General features: G+C 46.3%; 1 protein-coding gene across 1 annotated transcript in view; it reads left to right on the plus strand.

The window, feature by feature from the left end:
- The window catches only part of LOC122559447 (serine/threonine-protein kinase 38-like), a 64,308-nt gene that overhangs the window by 39,041 nt on the left and 2,950 nt on the right, over positions 1–22,317 (plus strand). Inside the window, exons 5-13 of the mRNA XM_043708897.1 lie at positions 465–548; positions 2,743–2,866; positions 5,547–5,701; positions 7,639–7,741; positions 7,847–7,908; positions 9,139–9,256; positions 11,489–11,612; positions 13,791–13,886; positions 20,482–20,573. Of these exons, the coding sequence (XP_043564832.1) occupies positions 465–548; positions 2,743–2,866; positions 5,547–5,701; positions 7,639–7,741; positions 7,847–7,908; positions 9,139–9,256; positions 11,489–11,612; positions 13,791–13,886; positions 20,482–20,573 (958 nt within the window). The remainder of the gene's footprint in view (positions 1–464; positions 549–2,742; positions 2,867–5,546; positions 5,702–7,638; positions 7,742–7,846; positions 7,909–9,138; positions 9,257–11,488; positions 11,613–13,790; positions 13,887–20,481; positions 20,574–22,317) is intronic.

Raw genomic sequence — 22,317 nt, forward strand, 5'->3', positions numbered from 1 at the left:
TCATTGGAGTTTAGAAGGTTAAGGGGAGATCTAATAGAAACTTACAAGATAATACATGGCTTGGAAAGGGTGGACGCTAGGACATTGTTTCCGTTAGGCGAGGAGACTAGGACCCGTGGGCACAGCCTTAGAATTAGAGGGGGTAAATTCAGAACTGAAATGCGGAGACATTTCTTCAGCCAGAGAGTGGTGGGCCTGTGGAATTCATTGCCGCAGAGTGCAGTGGAGGCCGGAACGCTAAATGTCTTCAAGGCAGAGATTGATAAATTCTGATGTCACAAGGAATTAAGGGCTACGGGGAGAATGCAAGTAAGTGGAGTTGAAATGCCCATCAGCCATGATTAAATGGCGGAGTGGACTCGATGGGCCGAATGGCCTTACTTCCACTCCTAGGTCTTATGGTCTTAAAAAAAATCCTGTTTCTCTGTCATCCTTTGGAGAAATGTCCTTTTTTTTCCCCCCAGGTACGCCTTGTACAGAAGAAGGACACTGGTCACATCTACGCTATGAAGATCCTTCGAAAGTCGGATATGTTGGAAAAAGAGCAGGTAGGAAGTTTGGCTAAACAGTAAAATTGGTTTAAAATTGGTGCCGATTATAGTATCACAGTGCTGTGAACATCTGATTGGTCTCCAGGATTTCAGGTGGTGTACAAGGACTATGTGAGAACATCAGAGAGATGTTGATGTTGATCATTCTGTACAGTCATGATTCATTTGGCAGTTAGGAAGGTAAATGCAATAGTAGCATTCATTTCAAGAGGGCTAGAATGCAACAGCAGAGACGTTCTGCTGAGGCTGTGTAAGGCTCTGGTCAGACCACATTTGGAATATTGAGAGTAGTTTTGGGCCCTTTATCTTCGGGAAGGATGTGCAGGCATTGGAGAGGTTCCGGAGGATGTTTGAGAATGATGTTGGGGATGAAGGGCTTGTCTTATGAGGAGCGGTTGAGTACTCTGGGTCTGTACTGATGGAGTTTAGAAGGATGAGAAGGATCTGATTGAAGCTTACAGAATATTGAGAGGCCTGGACAGAGTGGACGTGGAAAAGATACTTCCACTAGAAGGAGAGACTAGGGCCTGAGGACGTAGCCTCAGAATGAAGGGAAGATTCTTTTGAACAAATTCCTCCTCATCTCAGTTCTATCAGATGGTGGGGACTCTGTGGAACTCATTGCTGCAGAGGGCTGTGGAGGCCCAGTCAGTGAGTAAATTGAAGACAGAGTTAGATAGGTTTCTCAACCCCATTCTCCTGCTTTATCCCTGTAACCGTTAGGTTCTTGATTAGTAAAAGAATTATCAGCCATGATCGAATGGTGGAGTAGACTTGATGGGCCGAATAGCCTAATTCTGCTCCCTATATCCTATAGCCCGATCTGATATCCTTTAGTCCTCTTAATGCCCAAAATTCTAGTGAGCTCTGTCTTTAATATACTCAGTGACTGAGGATCTACAGCTCTGTGTTGGGGTAGACAAATCCAAAAATGCATGACCCCTTGAGTGAATAAACTGCTACACCTCTCCGCCTTCTGAGGCTGACTGTTAAAGTTGTGGCCTTGTGATTCCCAAACCAGATGAAACATTGTCTCCATATGTAGGGCTGTCAAACCCATGTAAGAATTTACAGTTTCAATGAGATCACCCCTCAGGGAATGGAGACCTAATCTATGCAATCTCTCCTCATTTGACAGGTCTGTCATCCATTTTCCCTCCCAGCTCATGCTGAATAAATTGGTGTTCCTGTTTTGCTTCTGGCCTCCTGGATTCATGAGTGCAAACCAAACTGTTCAGCCACTTGTTTCCAATTTAGCAATGTTTTATTGTGTTTTCTTTCACACCTATCTCTCTTGTCTTGGGTAAGGAGAAACAAGCTCCACGAAGTACTCTCCTTTGCAGTAACTACATTGTCATTTGTCCCTTTTCAGTGTTGTCTCTGAGTTGGACACAGTGCTGAGTGGGGCGGTAAAGGTGGACAGTGGATTCCAATTGGAGATACTTTAATTGAGATGATTATGCCAGCTTATAGAGTCAGAGTCATAGAGATGTACAGCATGGAAACAGACCCTTCCGTCCAACCCGTCCATGCCGACCAGATATCCCAACCCAATCTAGTCCCACCTGCCAGCACCCGGCCCATATCCCTCCAAACCCTTCCTATTCATATACCCATCCAAATGCCTCTTAAATGTTGCAACTGTACCAGCCTCCACCACATCCTCTGGCAACTCATTCCATACACGTACCACTCTCTGCGTGAAAAAGTTGCCCCTTAGGTGTCTTTTATATCTTTCCCCTCTCACCCTAAATCTATGCCTTGTGGTTTTGGACTCCCCGACCCCAGGGAAAAGACTTTGTCTATTTATCCTATCCATGCCCCTCATATTTTGTAAACCTCTAGAAGGTCACCCCTCAGCCTCCGATGCTCCAGGAAAAACAGCCCCAGCCTGTTCAGCCTGTCCCTGTAGCTCTGATCCTCCAACCCTGGCAACATCCTTGTAAATCTTTTCTGAACCCTTTCAGGTTTCACAACATCTTTCCGATTGGAAGGAGACCAGAATTACACGCAATATTCCAACAGTGGCCTGACCAATGTCCAGTACAGCTGCAACATGACCTCCCAACTCATGTACTTATGTTCACTATCGTGTCACAGGAGGCTACAAAGATGGTAGAAGATTGAGAAGATTCCTTGTCCTGTGATTCCAGTGATCCATGTTTTAATCTAGGTTTTTCTTCAACCCCAGGTGGCTCACATTCGGGCAGAGCGGGATATCCTTGTGGAAGCAGATGGTGCGTGGGTGGTGAAGATGTTCTACAGTTTTCAGGACAAGAGAAACCTCTACTTAATTATGGAGTTTCTGCCTGGGGGTGAGTGACAGCAGCAGGAACTCCTTTCGTTCTCCAGTATTGCCCCTGGTTTACCCCTTTGCAATGAAGGCAAACATACCATTTGCCTCTTTACTGCCTGCTGCACCCGCACATTCACCAGACGATCAGTGTCAAGGCTGAAACTTTATTGCTGGAACAGCACAGCGAGTTCAGGTAGCGGTTAATATCGCGGCGGCAGTTTGCAATAAAGAGGTCGAGGGCAGGTAGGAGGCCAGCACGGGGTGTCCAGGTGGACGGGTGTCCAGGTGATCAGTGTCAACACAACCACCTGATGAGGCTTTAAACGTTTTGGCCCTGTTTGGTGCCTCAGGTGGTCATTAGAAAGATCCCATTGCCCTGCGGTAAAAGAATGCAGAGAGGATTTGTTCAGTGTCTTGAGCAATATTCATCTGTCTACCATCATCACGTCAATCAATCAACCTGGTCGCTGTCACATTGCTTTGAGTTTACGCACAGCAAGATCCCACAGACAGCGATGTTTCAGATTAGCACTCCCCTTCTCTGTGTGAAGAATTGTTTCTGATAGTATCACTAAATTGTGTAGCTGTGATTTTCTGAGATGAATTCATCCTCACCAGTAGATTGTCAACTTTATCACATCCCGTAATTATCCGAAATGCCTAAATTAGTTTATCTCTTCGTCTGTGTTGGCAGGAACACAAGTTGGGTCTCAGGGGCCTGTCTTCATACATTCAACTCTTTTGAGCCCAGTATCATTCTGGTGAACATCCTTTGTAAACTCCACAATTCATCCCCATTGTTCCTGGATAGAGCAGAACAGTGTCCTCAAAGTGGGATCTACCTTTAACCCTTTACCAAGTGAAATCCTGTCGGAAATCTGAAAAGCAAACCGAAGATGCTGGAAACAAAACTCAGCAGATCTGGCGGAATCTGTGGAGAGAGAGAGAGAAGCAGAATTAATGTTTCAGGGTGATCACCTTTCATTGGAACTGCTGGGTGTATTGGGGAAGGATTGTGTAGCTCCATCTCTGAATGGAGATGATATCCACTAGCTCCATTTGCCCCCTGCAGTGGCTTTTGTTTTTAAAAACCCCACAGCCAGTAGATCCAGAGAGCAGATGGGTTCACCAGTTATACTGGTCATCAGGCATCCATCAACCAACAGTGAGCGAAAGGTTCTCTCTCTGACTCCAGAGTTCACTTGCAGCACATTCCACCCAGCATCACAACGTTCAGATTTGATTTAATTTGTCAAATTTCCTTTGACAATAGTGGAATTTGAACTCATTAACTGCTCGATTTGCTGCTGTGCTATCGTCCCTTGTTCTTTGATCTTTGCTCAGCTATTGAGGAAACATGAATAGGGCGTGTTGCAATCCAAGCTCTGCATTAAATATCTTCAGTCGGGAGCTTTGAAGAGTCTGGTCTTGTAGTCACAAAAGGATGAGATTTTATAAGACACCATTTTAGCCTGAGCTGGGGTTTTGCCCATAGTTTAGGAACTAATCTTGAGGAAGGAGATTAGAGGATTTGAGAGAGTGCACAAGGGGCCCCAAGATTGATTCTGGGGTTCAGGGTTTTCCCTTTGATTGGAGATGCAGGCTGCTCTCTTTAGAGAAGAGAAGGCTGTGAGGAGATCTGCTCAATATATTCCCAATTAGCTCTGTCGGGATAAATACTCCCCCTGTGAAAGTATTGAGAACAAAAGTCTTTACCCTGGGATCGGGGAGTCCAGAACTAGGGGCCATAGGTTTAGGGTGAGAAGGGAAAGATATAAAAGGGACCTAAGGAGCAGCTTTTTCATGCAGAAGGTGGTGTGTGTATAGAATGAGCTGCCAGAGGATGTGGTGGAGGCTGGCACAATTGCAACATTTAAGAGGCATCTGGATGGGTATATGAATAGGAAGGGTTTGGAGGGATATGGGCCGGGCGCTGGCAGGTGGGACTAGATTGGGTTGGGATATCTGGTCGGCATGGACAGGTTGGACCGAAGGTCTGTTTCCATGCTGTACATCTCTGACTCTGAGGGCACAGAATTACAAAATCTAGTAAAAGGTGGGCAAAACTGTACATCTCTGACTCTGAGGGCACAGAATTACAAAATCTAGTAAAAGGTGGGCAAAACAGACAAGAGGAAAAACGCAGTGAGTGGTTAGGATCTAGAGCTTTGCTGTCTAAGAGTGTGGTGGAGCCAGGCACAATCAAGGCTTTATAGGATCAGAGGACCACAGTAGGCCATTCAGTCCATCCTCTCAGCCCCTTGTTTTGAAACTGCACCACGTGGTTCTAGACTCGCTGATTCATCTCGACTGAATCTGCCCTGTCTATCCCTTTTAAGTACTTTGCAGATGTCTGAGAGATCTCCTCTCGTTCTGTGAAAGTCTGACCAATACAAGCCCAGTTTTCCCAGATCTTCTCATTTGTGGACTCAAATGGGAATTATGTGGTTTTTCAGAAAGAAAGCATGTGCAGGGTTATGGAGTCAAGGCGGGAGAGTGGCATTGAGTAAGGAGCTCATCCAAAGAGCTGGTGCAGACCTGATGGGCTGAATGGCCAGATCATGCACTGTGACACTACACGCTGAGGCCATTCAGCCCATTGTGCCTATGCTGTGAGCCCAGGAGCTTGGTCTCCTTGCCCCAAAGTAACTATGTCTGGGAGGTGACTGCTCCCTACTGACTGTCTGTGCATTCCCCAGGTGATATGATGACCTTACTCATGAAGAAAGACACCCTGTCTGAGGAAGAGGCCCAGTTCTACATTGCAGAGACTGTCTTGGCCATTGACTGCATCCATCAGTTGGGTTTCATTCACCGAGACATTAAACCAGATAACCTCCTGTTAGATAGCAGGGTAAGTCCTCTCTGTCCTGAGTGAAAGCTTAGCTTTGGAATTGACCTTCTTGCAAATTCATAAAGTTAACAGTAACTGACTCGATGGGCAGAACGGCCTTCTGTGCTTGAAGATTTCATATTTCATTCTGTTATTCTGTCTGGCAAATGTCATACTACACTGCTGATGGGATTGCATTTTTTAACACAAACCAGTATAGGCCTGACTGAACTGTACTGTACTGGTCTTTATGGTCCACGCAATCATTTTCCCCTGCTGCCTCGTGTCTCCCTCACAGCCCTGCTGCATCATCTTATCCACATCAAACCATCCTGTTCTTATGTGTTGTATTATGATGTTCAAGGTGTGAGGAACATTTGTGGGGTGCTCTGGGCACAAGAATTAACCTTTTTAACAGAGACCCTCATTCTCTTGTTCCTTTGGTCCTAACCCTTTCTGAGCTGCTTCCCTATTCCTCCTTGGGGGGGGGGGGGGGGGGGGTCCCTTTTCTTGGGACCTATGGGTAATTGTTGATAATTGATATTCAGACCCCCACCTTCTGCCTGATAAAATGTGCAAGAGTCTTGTCAGTAACATTGCTTCCCACAACAACATAAACTGTCACTTAGTTGCGTGCAGAATGGGCATATATATCTCGCAGCTGGGTCTGTGCCTGTATGTGTGTATATATATCCATGTGTATCCAACACTTTGGAAATCTGAAGCGCAAAGGGACTTGGGAATCCTAATTCAGGATTCTCTTGAGGTTGACATGCAGGTTCAGTTGGCAGTGAGAAAGGTAAAAGCAATGTTAGCATTCATTTCAAGAGGGCTAGAATACAAGAGCAGGGATATACTGCTGAGGCTGTACAAGGCTTTGGTCAGACTGCATTTGGAATATTGAGAGTAGTTTTGGGCCCCGTATCTAAGGAAGGATGTGCAGGTGTTGGAGGGGGGTCCATAAGAGGTTTACAGGAACATTCACTGGGATGAAGGGCTTGAAATATATGGAGCAGTTGAGCACTGGAGTTTTGAAGGATGAGGGAGATCTGATTGAAACTTACAGAATACTGAGAGGCCCGGGTGGAGTGGACACGGAGATATTTCCAAAGGTAGAAGAAACTAAGACCCGAGGGCACAGCCTCAGATTGAAGGGAAGATCCTTTAGAACTGAGATTAGGAGGAATTTGTTCAGCCAGAGGGTGGGGATTCTGGAATTCATTGCTGCAGAGGGCTGTGGAGGCCAAATCATTTTAAGACAGACAGATTCTTGATTAGTAAGGGGATCGAGGATGATGGAGAGAAGGCAGTTTTGAGAAGATTTGTAGCTCTGGTTGAGGTTCTGGATGTCAGTTTGCTCGCTGAGTTAGAAGGTTCCAACCGGAACTCTATCAACAAACACATTTGATTTGGATCTCATTTGCCACCCCTGAGAAAAAGAACAGGAAATTGCATCACCACAAGAAATGACATCGCCAACCCAAGGAAACCTAAACACATAAATAATAAGTGGGTCACTAACACTAGTGCTTCACCAGAGGCTCACAGATGTTACCTACTATGGTGACGAAATGTCTGAAAACAAACCTTCCAGCTCAGTGAGCAAACCTACATCCAGAAGGCAGGAGAATGGAGTTGAGAAACGTATCAGCCATTAGTGAATGGTGGAGCAGACTCCTGAACTAATTCAGCTCCCACATCTTATGGCCCCATCCCCTTTATCTGTGAGTGTGTGAGAGTGTATCTCTGTGTCGCTCTGTGTATCTTTCCAGCTCTCGCTAGCTTCCTGTTCATAGAAAGTTCCAGTTTTAAAATGTGTAGCTGAGGTAATCGTTTAGTTTTTGTTCAATACCGTGTGATGGATATTTCACCAATGCGGTTTTGAGGAAGGACGTGATTTGTCTTTGTGTCCGTTCAGTGTGTTTTGTCACAGTACTGATGTCTGCTGTTTTTGATAGGGACATGTGAAACTATCGGATTTTGGGCTGTGCACAGGATTAAAGAAAGCTCATAGGACGGAGTTCTACCGAAACCTCACCTGTAGCCCTCCCAGTGATTTCAGTAAGTCAATCTATAACTGACGTATTGGGTTAGACTGTTGGGGGCTCCCTCCCCCAGGAAAGAGAGAGTTACTTTTTAATTAATTGCCTTTGCTTTTATTGCCAGCGTTTCAGAATATGAACTCAAAACGAAAAGCAGAAACGTGGAAGAAAAACAGACGGCAGTTGGTGAGATATATGCCATTCCTTCTGTTTTTAATTGTTGTGCTATTGAAACACTGTCTATATCAGGCCTTCCCTTTGCTCCCTGTGTTTCAGCGCGTGGTTCTCTCATCTGTGAATTAGAAGTCATGCAACACTAAGTTACAGTCCAACAGGTTGATTTGAAATCATAGGGTTTCAGAGCGCTGCCCCTTTGTCAGGTGCACAGCGCTTCGAAAGCTTATGATTTCAAATAAACCTGTTCAACTATAACCTGGTGTCGTGTGACTTCTGTGTTTGTCCACCACAGTCCAACACTGGCATCTCCACATCATGTGAATTAGAAAGTTAGGGGTTCAAGTCCCAAGTGTAAATTGAGACTTGAACAGGTAATCTGGTTTCTTACTCATGGTGCAGTGCTGAGGGAGTGCCGCACTGTTGGAGGTGACACGAGAGATTCTGGCGAAGGCCCAGCTGCTGCCTCTGATACAGGCCCAGATCCTGGAGTCACTCTCTTTTGAAGGACCTTCCTGGGGGGTCCTGGCCAGGTTTTGTCCCTCAATTGATTTTGCCAAAACAGATTATCTGGTTGTTGCCTCATTGCTGTTAGCAGGAGCTGGAACTAAGCAAACTGTCCGCTGCTTTCCCTACATTACAGAAAGGTAGCACTACAAAACACAAGAGTTTGTTAGTGTAAAGGGAGGCAATGGCCAAACGGTTTTATCACTGGACTGTTAACCCAGAAATCCAGGTAATGTTCTGGGGACCTGGGTTCAAATCCCACCATGGTGGAATTTGAATTCAATTTGAAAAAAATCTGGAATTAAGAGTCTATGATGACCATGAATCCACTGTCAATTGTCAGAAAAATCCATGGTTTGCTAATGAACCTTAGGAAAGGAAACTGCCATCCCTACCTGGTTTGGTCTACATATGACTCCAGACCCAGAACAATGTGGGTGACTCTTACTGCCCTCTGGGTAATTAGGGATGGGCAATAAATGCTACCCTAACCAGCGACACCCTCATCCCATGATTGAATTTTTAAAAAGTCACTTAAACAGTTAGCGGTCGCTTTGATGCCGGGGAAATGTTGGGATATCCCCTTCCCCGGTCTCTGGGAATCTTGAGTGATCAGAAACTGGGATGTGAGCTGGGAATCTGTGATCCCTGCTCCCACCTGCCCCCAGGTTTTTGGACCTTGGGCGATTTTGTTTTCTGAGAGAAAGTGTTTTTATTTGAAGTTCTGCTTTTCAGGCTTACTCCACAGTCGGCACTCCTGATTACATTGCCCCAGAAGTGTTCATGCAGAATGGATACAACAAGCTGTGTGATTGGTGGTCTCTGGGGGTCATCATGTATGAAATGCTGATAGGTAGGTGTGGGACCGTTTGCAAAGTTCTTGATGTAGAGATTGTTTGTCCAGCAGTGAAACACCGTCTTCCTAAACTCCGATAACGGAGAAAATGCTCCTGGTAAATGTAGCTGAAAATGTGTTGCTGGAAAAGTGCAGCATCCAAGGAGCAGGAGAATTGACGTTTCGGGCATGAGCCCTTCTTCAGGAATCCCGAAACGTCGATTCTGCTGCTCCTTGGATGCTGCACTTTTCCAGCAACACATTTTCAGCTCTGATCTCCAGCATCTGCAGTCGTCACTTTCCCCTGGTAAATGTAGACAGGGTTGGTGTGGTGCAGTGCAATACGGCTGCATTACTCTATCACCTAGTATCAATCTTCTTCCTTTTCCCCGCCCACCATTTCTATCCAAATAATCATCTGACACCTTTCTTTGTGATGACATGAAAATAGAAGTGACGCCATGTAAATGCAAAACTCTTTTGATTTTAAATGTCTGGTATTAGAATCATGGAATTTTATGATGCAGGAGGAGGCTATTCAGCCCATTTTACCTGTTCCGACTCTTCAAACAAATGTCCTTACCTTATGCCAATCTCCAGTTTTTCCCCATTCCCCTGCACGCCATTCCGATCCAGAGAATTACCCCGTGCCTCCATTCCACCCCCTCCCCCCCACCCCACCTTCTAGGTTGTGCATTCCAGGTTCGAACCTCTCGCTGGGTGAGAGTCTTTTTTTCTCTTACTTCACTTTTGTTAGTTTGCACGTCACTTTAAACCAGTTCAGAAAGAAGAACTTTATTCCCCAAGTCACGAGTCTTTGGAGCTCTCCTCCGTGATAGATTGTGAACCTTGATCTCAGCAGCCTAACAGGACCATGTAACTGCTGTCACTAATCGTAAAACCCATCTGGGAAGGAAATCTGCCATCTTTACCTGGTCTGGCCTACACGTGACTCTAGACCCACAGCAATGGGGTTGACTCTCAACTGGGGACTCTTAATTTAGGGGTGGGCAATATTTGCTGGCCTCAACAGTGACGCCAATATGAATGAATTTTCTAAAACGTTGAATTTTAATGCATAAAATTCTGCCATTTTCAAAACTCCCAGGAATTATAGGGATTTTTATATGAGGGGTTTACAAACAAGACATTAACTTACTTTCTAAACAACACCTGAGGGTGTCCCCTTGTGAGTATTGACCTGTTCCTAGGCCCAGAGGCCTTCCTGATAATTAGGCCAAGTTGATCTTTGCTTCGCTCGCCCTGTTTGGTGCTGGGATCCCCGCACATTGGGAATCAGTGGCATTATGGTTGTTCCTGGTGTTGCTCAGCCACTCACAGTACACCAAACCCCACAGTGATTCATCAAATGTAGACGATGACCAATTGGGCCATAGTCATTGGCTGTCTTGCCTCAGAATCTGAAGATCATTGGTTCAAGCCCCATTCCTGAGACTTGAATCCTGCAGTCCAGGCATACCAGTGCAAAACCGAGGGATCAGTGAGTCGCTGTAGTTCTGATCATGCCGTGTCTGGATTTGAGGAAGTTCTCTCTGGTTCCCTGGCCAGTATTCATCCCTCAACCAATATCACCAAAACCAGATGATCTACTCATGATCACCTTGCTGTTTGCTGGGGCTTGCTGTGTGTGAATTTGCCACAGCATTTCCTACAGGACAACGGCAGCTACATTTCACAAGTACTTCAAAGCCTGGAAAGCGCTTTGGGCGTTCACAGGTCAGGAACGGTGCTGGAGCAATGCAGATCTCTTGCATAAAGATGTTATAGTTGAGACCGTTCTACTGCTGCATGTGTTTGTTGTCACAGGAGAACCGTGTAATACCTGTCCCTGTGACCTGTTTGATGGCACTTTTATATGGCCTTTACAGCACTAAGTTGTGACCTAATGAAATGGGTGGAACAGACTTGATAGGCTGAATGGCCTCCTGCTCTTGCATGAGCGGAGTCAGATGTGAACTCTGACTTGCAGCACCATGCCCCCTTCCCTCATCCCTACCCCACCCAACCCCCAGTTGCAGCCATTTGTAAGTGATTTTTGATTTTTAAAACTTGTGTTTTGAAATCATAGATGCATTAGGTATTACAGTACATCAAGTCTGTCCTGCTAAGTCTTTAAAGCAGCCCTTAAAATCATCTTTAGTTTGCTTTTATATACAGTTGAGACTATTCCCCCTCCTGAGTGTGTTTATTTGTTTGGTTGCTTCTGAAGTAATGTTATGGCATTTGCAGGATACCCTCCGTTCTGCTCAGAAACCCCCCAGGAGACGTATCGCAAAGTGATGAACTGGAAGGAAACTTTGGTTTTCCCTCCGGAAGTGCCGATTTCTGAGAAATCAAAGAGCCTAATTCTCAGGTACTCCCCTTCCTACTAATGGATAACAAGCCCAGTGACTTGGTTATTGTTGGTAAAGGGAGGGGATGGTGGTGGTAAGCATTGTCACCCTCATATGGGTTATTGGTCAGCTAGAGACTGCGGCAATGTGAGATGGTAATTGAATAGAAGGCGGAGTCCCTGAAAGGGCTAGTATCGGTTTATGTGATGAACTGAATGGCTGCCGCCTGTGACACTGTGTAATTTCACAGCATTCCCATCATTGTTCGTGCTTTCCTGTTAGCTCCGTGATGACCTCCAGTATATTGATTTCAGGTTTCTGTGAAGAAACCCTATATTGGGCAGTCTGTGGAATTATATGATGTTGGACAAGAAAGAATAGAATAACAGCAAATTATTGTAATGGAGAGACTTTGTTGACCCTCAGTGCAGAGGGTTGTGGATCTCCTGGTGCATGAATCACAAAAAGCTTAACATTTAAACTTTTTAAAATTTTTGTTTTGGGAGATGTTCAGTCTGTATATTTTTCTTTCTATTCGTTAACTGATGGGATGTGAACATTTCTGGCTGGCTAGCATTTATTGCCCTTGAGAATGTGGGGGTGAGCTGCCTTCTTGAGCAGCTGCAGTCCATGTGCTGTAGGTAGACCCACGATGCCCTTGGGGAGGGAATTCCAGGATTCTGACCCAACAACACTAAAGGAATAGCAATATTTTCCAAATCAGGAGGGTGGGTGGCTTGGAGGGGAACTTGCAGGGGGTGGTGTTCCCATGTATCTGCTATCCTCCTTCCTCTAGAGGGTAGAGCTCGTGGGTTTGGAAGGTGCTGTCGGAAGGTCTTTGAGATTTTGAGACCACATCCTTTTTTTAAAAAATTCACTCATCGATGTGGGTGTCACTGGCTGGGCCAGTGTTTATTGCCCATTCCTAGTTGTCCCTTGAGAAGGTGGGGGTGAGCTGCCTTCTTGAACCGCTGCAGTACATATGCTGTAGGTAGATCCATAATGCCCTGAAGGAGGGAATTCCGGGATTTTGACCCAGAGACAGTGAGAGGGGTATGTGGCTCTGAAAGCTTTCCTCTTGGTAAACTCACAGTTCTTAATTTACAACCCTCCTGCTTTAACAACGACATTTACGTTGTTTCATTAATGGATTCCTGTAGGACAGAACCGTTCCTTGCAGATTTCTCATTGACTGAGTCTTTGCTGCACCGTTCTGAATGAAATCAACTTGATGTCATTTACTCCAAAACTCTAAATCACAGGATGGCAGAAAACGGAAAAATAGAACTTCTTAAAGAGTTTCGATGGAGCAAAACGCTTCCCTCTGGTGGGGAGGGGGTGGGGTAAGCCCAGAACAAGGGGCAAAACTTTCAAACAAGAGCCAGGCCTCTCCACTATGAAGCCTAAGTCCACTTCATCCCACAGAGGGGAGGGCAAATGGGGAACTCTCTCTCTCCCTCTCTCTCTCCCTCTCCCCTTTTCCCCCCAAGTAGAGGATCAGTTTGACATGTCAAAGTTGGGTTTGGTGGCATTCTTTCATTTCTCGCTTGGGATTCGGATCGCAGGTGGGTGAATGGGGTACAGATTTCGATCAGCAATAATGTGACTGAATGACAAAAGGACAGCACAGTGGTTAGCACTGCTGCCTCACAGCGCCAGGTTCAATTCCACCCTTTGTCTGTGTGGGGTTTGCACAGTCGCCATTCTCCCCATGTCTGCGTGGGTTTCCTCTGGGAGCTCCGGTTTCCTCCCACGGTCCAAAGATGTTAGGTGGTTTAGCCATGGGAAATGCAGGCTTATAGGGATAGGGTAGGGGCTTGGATCTGGGTGGGATGCCCTTCGGAGGGTCAGTATGGACTCTATGGGCCGAATGACCTGTTTTCACACTGTAGGGATTGTATGAAAGAGGTTCTGATGACACTGAGGAAGGGGAAAGGCAAGGGATTGAAATTTCTGTGCACACAGTCAGTGTATCTGTCTCTTTTTTTGCATTGAAGTGGCTTTGTTGTATTGGACAGATTTTTAAATTGATAATGGATTGAAGTGTTACAAAGAGCAGGCAGCAACATGGAGTTGAGGCTGAGATGAGTTCAACCATGATTGTATTGAAGGGCAGAGCAGGCCCGAGGGGCTGAATGGCCTCCTGCTCCTATTTCCTATGTCGTTATGATGGACTCTCCTGTGTTGTGTGTTTTCAGGTTTTGCTGTGCAGCTGACAATCGGATTGGAGCTGGAGGGGTGGAAGAAATTAAAAACCACCCCTTTTTCGAGGGGGTGGACTGGGAACACACCAGGTAAACAGTGGGTGGGGGGAAAAAGGCTGGGGAATGAGGACACCTCGACCACCTCTCTCTTTCCCCCCCCCCCCCCCATCCCTCTCAAACCCAGAGACCAGTGGAACTTGGCGAGGGATCGGGGGGGACGGGGGGGGCGGGCGAGAGGGGGCGACCCATTTGCTGTTATGGGTCATGCACTTCACCCGAGAGTGATTTTCACCATCAGCCGACCCAATGGAAAGGCTTGTTCTGTGTCGGTCACAGCTCCGGCGATAGCATGCCTCCCTCCACCGAATGACCAGTCTCTGCGTCCAACTCTCCCTCCGAGCTGGAGTGTAAATTCTGATGGCGATCGTTTTACTACCGCACTGAGAGGGAGCCTTCCTGTCCAAAGTACTCCCTCGCAAATAAGGCGCCGAACTGAGGCCCCATCTCCAGCCCAACCCCTCCCAAACCCCACCCTAGCTGGTCCTAGACGTCCACAGCACAGGAGGAGGCATTCAGTCCATTGTGTCTGTGCCAGTCAACAAAGACCTGACTACCCCAATCCTGGTTCCAGCTGTTAGCCCATTGCCCTGGAGATTATGATGGTGGCAGCGAATATCTAAATGCTGATCTGATATTTCATGTTTCTGACTCCATCGCCCCCTTTCAGGCAGTGAGTTCCAGACTCCTCCAGCCACTGACTGAAAACATTTCGCATCTCATCTTGGCCTTCTGCCTCTGACCCTCCAACTATGCCCTTGGGTTACTGATCTCCTTCCTGTCCACACTATCTCTGTCCCTCACAATCCTGTACGCCTGTGACAGGTCCCCGTGTAACCACCCCCTGCTCCAAGGCACAGGCTTCAGTGGTGCTTTGTCATTCTCTTTTCCCCATGGGGGTGGGTAAGGACAGGAACCGAACTCTCGCTGCTGCCTCTTGCTCTCAGCCGTTTAGCTGATGGAGCTAACTGAGGCAGCCTTTGTGGTGGACACTAGTCAGTGATGACCGTTCTGTCAAAATAAATACTGAAGGAACTGTGGATGCTGCAGATCAGAAACAGAGAGAGATTGCTGGAAAAAGAACAAGAACAAATAAAATTTACAGCCCACATACAGCCCTTCGGCCCTCCAAGCCTGAGCTGATCCAAATCTACTGTTTAAACCTGTCGGTTAATTCCTAAGCATCAGTATCCCTCTGCTCCCCACCTACACATGCATCTGTCCAGATGCATCTTAAATGAATCTACCGTGCCTGTCGCTACCACCTCTGCTGGCAACACGTTCCAGACGCCCACCACCCTCTGTGTGAAGTACTTACCTCATGTATCCCCCTTAAACTTTCCACCTCTCACCTTGAAAGCATGACCTCTTGTTATTGAATCCCTCACCCTGGAGAAAAAGCTTGTCTCTATCCACCCTGTCTATACCCTTCATGATTTTGTAAACCTCAATCAGGTCCCCCCTCAATCTCCTTTCTTTCTAATGAAAACAATCCTAACCTACTCAATCTCTCTTCATAGTTAGCACCTTCCATACCAGGCAACATCCTCGTAAACCTTCTCTGCACTCTCCCCAAAGCGTCCACATCCTTTGGGTAATATAGCAACCAGAACTGTACACAGTATTCTAAATGCGGCCAAACCAATGTCTTGTACAATGTTAACATGACTTGCCAGCTCTTATACTCAATACCCCGTCCAATGAAGGCAAGCATACTATATGCCTTCTTGACCACTCTATCCATCTGTGCAGCAACCTTCAGGGTACAATGGACCTGTACTCCCAGATCTCTCTGCCCATCAACTTTTCCCAAGGCTCTTCCATTCATTGTACATTTCGCTCTAGAATTAGTCTTGCCAAAATGCATCACCTCACATTTGTCTGGATTGAACTCCAGCTGCCACTTTCCTGCCCAACTCTCCAGTCTATCTATATCCTCCTGTATTCTTTGACAGTTCCCTATGCATTCTGCTACTCCACCAATCTTCGTGTCATCTGCAAACTTACTGATCAGACCAACAGTGCCCTCTTCCAGATCATTTATTTATATCACAAACAACAGTGGCCCTAACACTGACCCCTGTGGGACACCACTGGACACCTTTCTCCATTTTGAGAAACTCCCTTCAACTACTACTCTCTGTCTCCTGTTGCTCAACCAGTTCTTTATCCACCGAGCTAGAACACTCTGCACACCATGCGACTTCACTTTCTCTATTAGTCTACCATGGGGAACCTTATCAAACGCCTTACTAATATCCATGTATGTGACATCTACAGCCCTTCCTTCATCTAACAACTTGGTTGCTTCCTCGAAAAACACTATTAAGTTGGTAAGGCACGATCTCCCCTGCACAAAACCATGTTGCCTATCACTGATAATCCCATTATTTCCTAATTATAAATAGATCCTATCCCTCAGTACCCTCTTCAGCAACTTTTCCACCACTGACATGAGGCTCACTGGTCTGTAGTTACCCAGAATATCCCTACTACCCTTCTCGTACAGGGGGACAACACGAGCAACCTTCCAGTCCTCCGGCACCTCACCTGTGTTTAAGGATGCCATAAATATATCTGTCAGGACCCCAGCTATTTCCTCTCTTGCCTCCCTCAGCAAACTGGGATAGATCCCATCTGGTCCTGGGGATTTGTCTATCTTAACCTCTAGCCTACCCAACACATCTTCCCTACTTATGCCAACGTGTTTCAGACTAATCACACTTCTGTCTCTAATCTCAAGATTCTTCATGTTCCTCTCCTCAGTGAACACTGATGCAAAGTAATCATTCAGAACCTCACCCATTCTCTCAGGTTTGACACACAGCTTTCCTTCCTTATTCTTTAGTAGACCAATCCTTTCTCTAGTTACCCAGTTGCTTCTTATGTAATAATAAAATACATTGGGATTCTCCATAATTCTGTTTGCTAAAGCTATTTCATGACCCCTTTTAACCCGCTTGATTCCTCGTTTAAGACTTGTCCTACTCTTCTGATATTCCCCCAGGCCCCGTTCTGTTCTTAGCTGCCTGGACCTTATGTACACTTCCCTTTTCCTCTTGGCTAGTCGTACAATTTCTCCTGTCATCCACGGTTCATGAATCTTGCCCTTCCTATCCTTTGTCTTCAACGGGACATGCCTATCCTGCACTACCGTTAACCTATCTTTGAAAGCCTCACACATCTCAAATGTGGCCTTCCCTTCAAATAGCTGTGTCCAATCCACATTTCCCAGCTCCTGCCTAATTTTGATATAATTGGTCTTGGCCTAATTTAATACTCTTCCCTTAGGACCACTCTTTTCTTTATCTACGAGTATTCTAAAACTTACAGAATTGTGGTCACTGTTCCCTAAGAAATCCCCCACCACAACTACTACCACCTGTCTTGGCTCGTTCCCCAACACCAGGACCACTATGGCCCCTTCCCTCGTCGGACTATTGACATACTGCTCTAGAAAACTCTCCTGGACACTTCTTACAAATTCTACTCCATCCAGACCTCTGACACTAAGTGTATCCCAGTCAATGTTGGGAAAATTAAAATCTCCCATCACCACTACCCTATTGCCTCTACATCCTTCCATAATCTGTTTACCTGTTTGTACTTCTACCTCACGCTCACTGTTGGGAGGCCTGTAGTACAGCCCCAACAATGTAACTGCACCCTTCTTATTTCTCAGCTCCACCCATAATGCCTCACTGCTCAAGATTCAGCAGGTCTGGCAGCATTGGCGGAGAGAAATCAGTCACAAATTACACGACACCAGGTTGCCTGCTCCGAAGGCTTGTGATTTCACACAAACATATTGGGCTTTAACCTGGGGTCATGTGATTTTTCATTTTGTCCACCTCGCCCCCATCCAACTGCAGTACCTCCACATCGAGAGATATCGGTTAATGCTTCCCTCCCTCTAAGCTTGTAAGAGTTTTTGAATTGACCGTTCTGTCAATCGCCTCAAACTGAGCTCCAGACTCACTGGGTTCTTTTTCACGAAATAAATGCTGAGGGAGTCTGCTAGCTGGACTGAACAATGCCCCAGCACAGGTTCAATTCCCACACCAGGCGAGGTTCCTATTACAGATCCTCCTCCTCTGCCCCTCCCCTCCCCTGAGGCATGATGTCCCTCTGGTTAAACCATCAAGATCTCTCTGGTGAGAGTCCCTTCTGATCCTCTGGGGCTATGGTGACATCCTTTAGGATGAGTACTGGGAGAGAGAGGTCTGTTTAAATTTGTTAAAATAATGATTTGCTTGACTACATTTTAAAAATATTAAACATAGGTACTAGGTTAGCCTGTGCTTTTTAAGCAACTTTTTCACGCAGAGGGTGATGTGTGTATGGAATGAGCTGCCAGAGGAAGTGGTGGAGGCTGGCACAATTTAAAAGGCATCTGGGTGGGTATACAAATAGGAATGGTTTAAGAGGGATATAGGCCAAGTGCTGGCCAATGGGACGAGATTACGTTAGGATAGCGGGTCGGCATGGATGAGTTGGGCTAAAGGGTCTGTTTCTGTGCTGTACATTTCTGACTCTGAAAGTGTAGATGTGGAAAAGGTTCCCTCTGGTGGAGGAGTTGCGACAAGGCACCAATGTCATGAACTGTGAAAGATCAAGGGTATATACACACAGACCTACAGAGACAGACAGACACGCTAATGGAAATCTGGGGTTCACACTCCTCCTGGAGGCGGAGACAGGTTCAGATGAGAGTGATTGAGAGGTCATTGTTACTACTTATTTAATCATACAAGGTGCAGGGTTAGAGGGCAAAGGAGATTGGCATTAAGTTAAAGTGCTGAGAGAGTCAGTGAGGAGCGTGATGGGCTGAATGGTCTCCCTCTGCACTGTAATAATCCCTAGATCAGGAATGTGGAGCATCTGGACAGCATTGCTGGAGCTGAGGTTTGGAGTTTTTGGTGTGGGGTGTGGTGGTGGCGGATGAAGGGGGTTGCGAGTTGTGAGGGAGGGGCAGGAGCTGAGAGAGAGAGAGACCCTGAGGACTGGGCACCAATACGAGTGGTTTAGAAACGTTCAAAGCGCCCTGGCAGCACCCCTAACTACAAATCTCCTCCGTGCCACTGCCTCAGAGAAGAGTTTGGAAAAGTTTAAAGTTGTGCGCAAGAGAAGTGAAGCTGTAGTGAGGAACATCTCCCTTTTACCCGGCGAGTAGTTCAGGTCTGGAATGGGCGGATTGGAAGTGTGGGGGAGGCAGATCCGATTGAGGAATTAAAGAGAGGCATTGGCTGGTTATTTGGATAGAAGGGAATGGGAAAAACACAGGAGATTGGCTCTAAGTGATGAAGCTTGTTTGAAGGGTCAGCGCAGGCACGATGAGCTGAATGGCCTCTTTCTGCACCATAACAATGGAGAGATCTCCGAACTGCTCCTATTCCAAACTCTTGCTCATCACCAACTCCAGCACCTGGCAGCTGATTGGATCGCTAAGATCTGGAATTCCCTCCTGAAACACCACCTCCTTTTATCATTCCTTTGAGTGAGCTGCCTCAAGAGTAATATTTCCCCTTGTGGGCTGTTACCCGTCGTCCGATAACTGCACCCGGAGGCATTTAACTACCTTACAGCTGCTATACACCTGCAGCCAAAACAGAAGGTGCTGGAAAAGCTCAGCAGGTCTGGCAGCATCTGTGAAGAGAAGTCAGAATTAATATTTCGGGTCCAGTGCCTTCCTCAGAACTGATGGTAACTGGGGGAAAAAGTTGTTTTTATGCAGAAAATAAGGAGGGGGAGTTCTGATTTCTCTCCACAGATGCTGCCAGACCTGCTGAACTTAGAGTCCTAGAGATGTACAGCATGGAAACAGGCCCTTCTGTCCAACCTGTCCATGCCGACCAGATATCCCAACCCAATCTAGTCCCACCTGCCAGCATCCGGCCCATATCCCTCCAAACCCTTCCTACTCATATACCCATCCAAATGCCTTTTAGATGTTGCAATTGTACCAGCCTCCACCACTTCCTCTGGCAGCTCATTCCATACACGTACCACCCTCTGCGTGAAAAAGTTGCCCCTTAGGGAAAAGTTATAAAAGAGACCTCTTACCCTAAACCTATGCCCTCTAGGTTTTTTCCCTCTCCCACCCCAGGGAAAAAACTTTGTCTCTTTACCCTATCCATGCCCCTCCTAATTTGGTAAACTTCTATAAGGTCACCCCTCAGCCTTGGACCTAACCAATGTCCTGTACAGCTGCAACATCACCTTCCAACTCCTGTACTCAATACTCTGACCAAAAAAGGAAAGCATACCTTCACTATCCTATCTATCTGCGACTCCACTTTCAAGAGCTATGAACCTGCACTCCAAAGTCTGTTTGTTCAGCAATACTCCCTAGGACCTTACTATTAAGTGTATAAGTCCTGCTAAGATTTGCTTTCCCAAAATGTAGCACCTCACATTTATCTGAATTAAACTCCATCTGCCACTTCTCGGCCCATTGGCTCAACTGGTCAAGATCCTGTTCAGCAATTTCTGTTTCCCTTTGATTTCCAGCATCGGCAGTTCTTTTGGTTTCTATATAAATGCAAGTTACTTTTGTTGCAGGCATTTGAGGAAGCAGTTTGAATTGAAAGTTTGTGAATCTGAGTTGTGTGTAATTTGTCTGTAACAGGGAGAGACCAGCAGCGATTCCAATTGAAATCCGAAGTATTGATGACACTTCGAATTTTGATGAATTTCCTGAATCAGACATCTTGCAGCCAGGTATGAAGCAGTTACGTTCACTGCATGTTAACCCTTTAAGCCCTTCACTCAGGGATTTGAAACACACCATGTTTTAAGTTTTAAAGGCTAAACATTTTAAAACCACGAAGGTATCTCCAGCTCAATTGTTGAGGTTTGTACGGTGGATAATTGTACAGCCTGTTGTAGCTTTTTTAAAGACAGGAAATGGTTTACCTGGTTTATACCTCTGACCCAGAGAAATAGAGGTTTTACAGCATTGAAAGAGGCTCTTCGGCCCATGTTCGTGCAGGTCATTAAATATCCATTTGCTCTAATCCCATTTCCATACTGTGGTGTTGTATACTGTGGTGTGTCAAATGTTCACCTAAATACGACTAAAACATCCTGTGGGTTTGTGTCCCTACCACACTGCTCAACATAGTCACCACCCTCAAGGATGAAAACAATTTCCCTCTGGTCCCCTCTAAACCTCCTGACCCACCTGGTTATTGACCCCCCTACAAAGGGGAAAGGTTTCCCCATATCTACCCTGTCAATGCCCCCTTAACTCGGTACACCTCAGCCTTCGCTGCTCGAGGGAAAACAACTCTAGCCTATCCAGGTCTCTCTCCATCGATCTAGCCCAGCCCAGACAGCATTCTGGTGATTTGTCCTCTGCACCCCCTCTAATGCAATCCCATCCTTCCTGTCGTGTGGGGATCAGAACTGCATACAGTACGCCCTCTGGCCTGATGAATGTTACATGTAGCTCCGTTATAACCTCCCTGCTGTTGTAATGAAGGCCTTGATTAATAAAGGTAAGTATCCTGTATGCCTCCTTAACCACCTTGCCTACCTGTCCTGTTGCCTTCAAGGTTCTCTGGTCATCCACACCAAGGTCTCTCAGATCCTCTGTACTTCCTAGGGTCCTTCCAATCAATGTATATTCCCTTGTTAGTCCTCCCAAAATACATCACCTCCACTTTTAAGGATTAAATTCCATTTGCCACTGTTCAATCCACCTTGCAGTCTAAATCATATTGATGCTGCAGGGGCAGGTACAGAGGGTGAGAACTTAACTCTCACTCAGAGTATGTTCATTTAGAGAGAGTTAAAATCAGTCATGTAACCATGACCCTTCTGTTTGACTCCTGTCTTGATTTTGAGCCTATGTGGGATTTCCGCACTAAATGAAAGAAGCGCTCTTTGGGATAATGTTGTCACTGTCTGCAGGGAGTCAGCAACTCTGACACATTCAGTAACGATCTGGAACAAAAGGTTGGCCTACCTCTGACCATTAGTCTTTGCCATTTGACCCGGCTGCTTCAGTAATGTCCCCCAGGGAGGGAAATCTGCTGTCCTTACCTGGTCTGGCCTACATGCGACTCCTGACTCACAGCAATGGGGTTCGCTCTCAGGTACTGGCCTAATCTGAAGGCTTTTATCAGAAGGCTAAGCAGCTGTAGGGCAGTCTGGTCAAACAGAGACTCCCTGTCTGTTCAGGGTGATGTAAACCAGCTGGGGTCTGTTCGGGAGCAGCTTGAGCTCACTCCTTGTGGCCAATACTTACCTTTCAGGGTAAAAACAATGACTGCAGATGCTGGAAACCAGAGTCTAGATTAGAGTGGTGCTGGAAAAGCACAGCAGGTCAGGCAGCATCCGAGGAGCAGGAAAATCGACGTTTCGGGCAAAAGCCCTTCATCAGGAATAGAGGCAGAGAGCCTGCAGAGTGGAGAGATAAATGAGAGGAGGGTGAGGGTGGGGAGAAAGTAGCATAGAGTAC

Source organism: Chiloscyllium plagiosum, chromosome 19 (assembly GCF_004010195.1).
Source record: "Chiloscyllium plagiosum isolate BGI_BamShark_2017 chromosome 19, ASM401019v2, whole genome shotgun sequence".
Lineage (NCBI taxonomy): Eukaryota > Metazoa > Chordata > Chondrichthyes > Orectolobiformes > Hemiscylliidae > Chiloscyllium > Chiloscyllium plagiosum.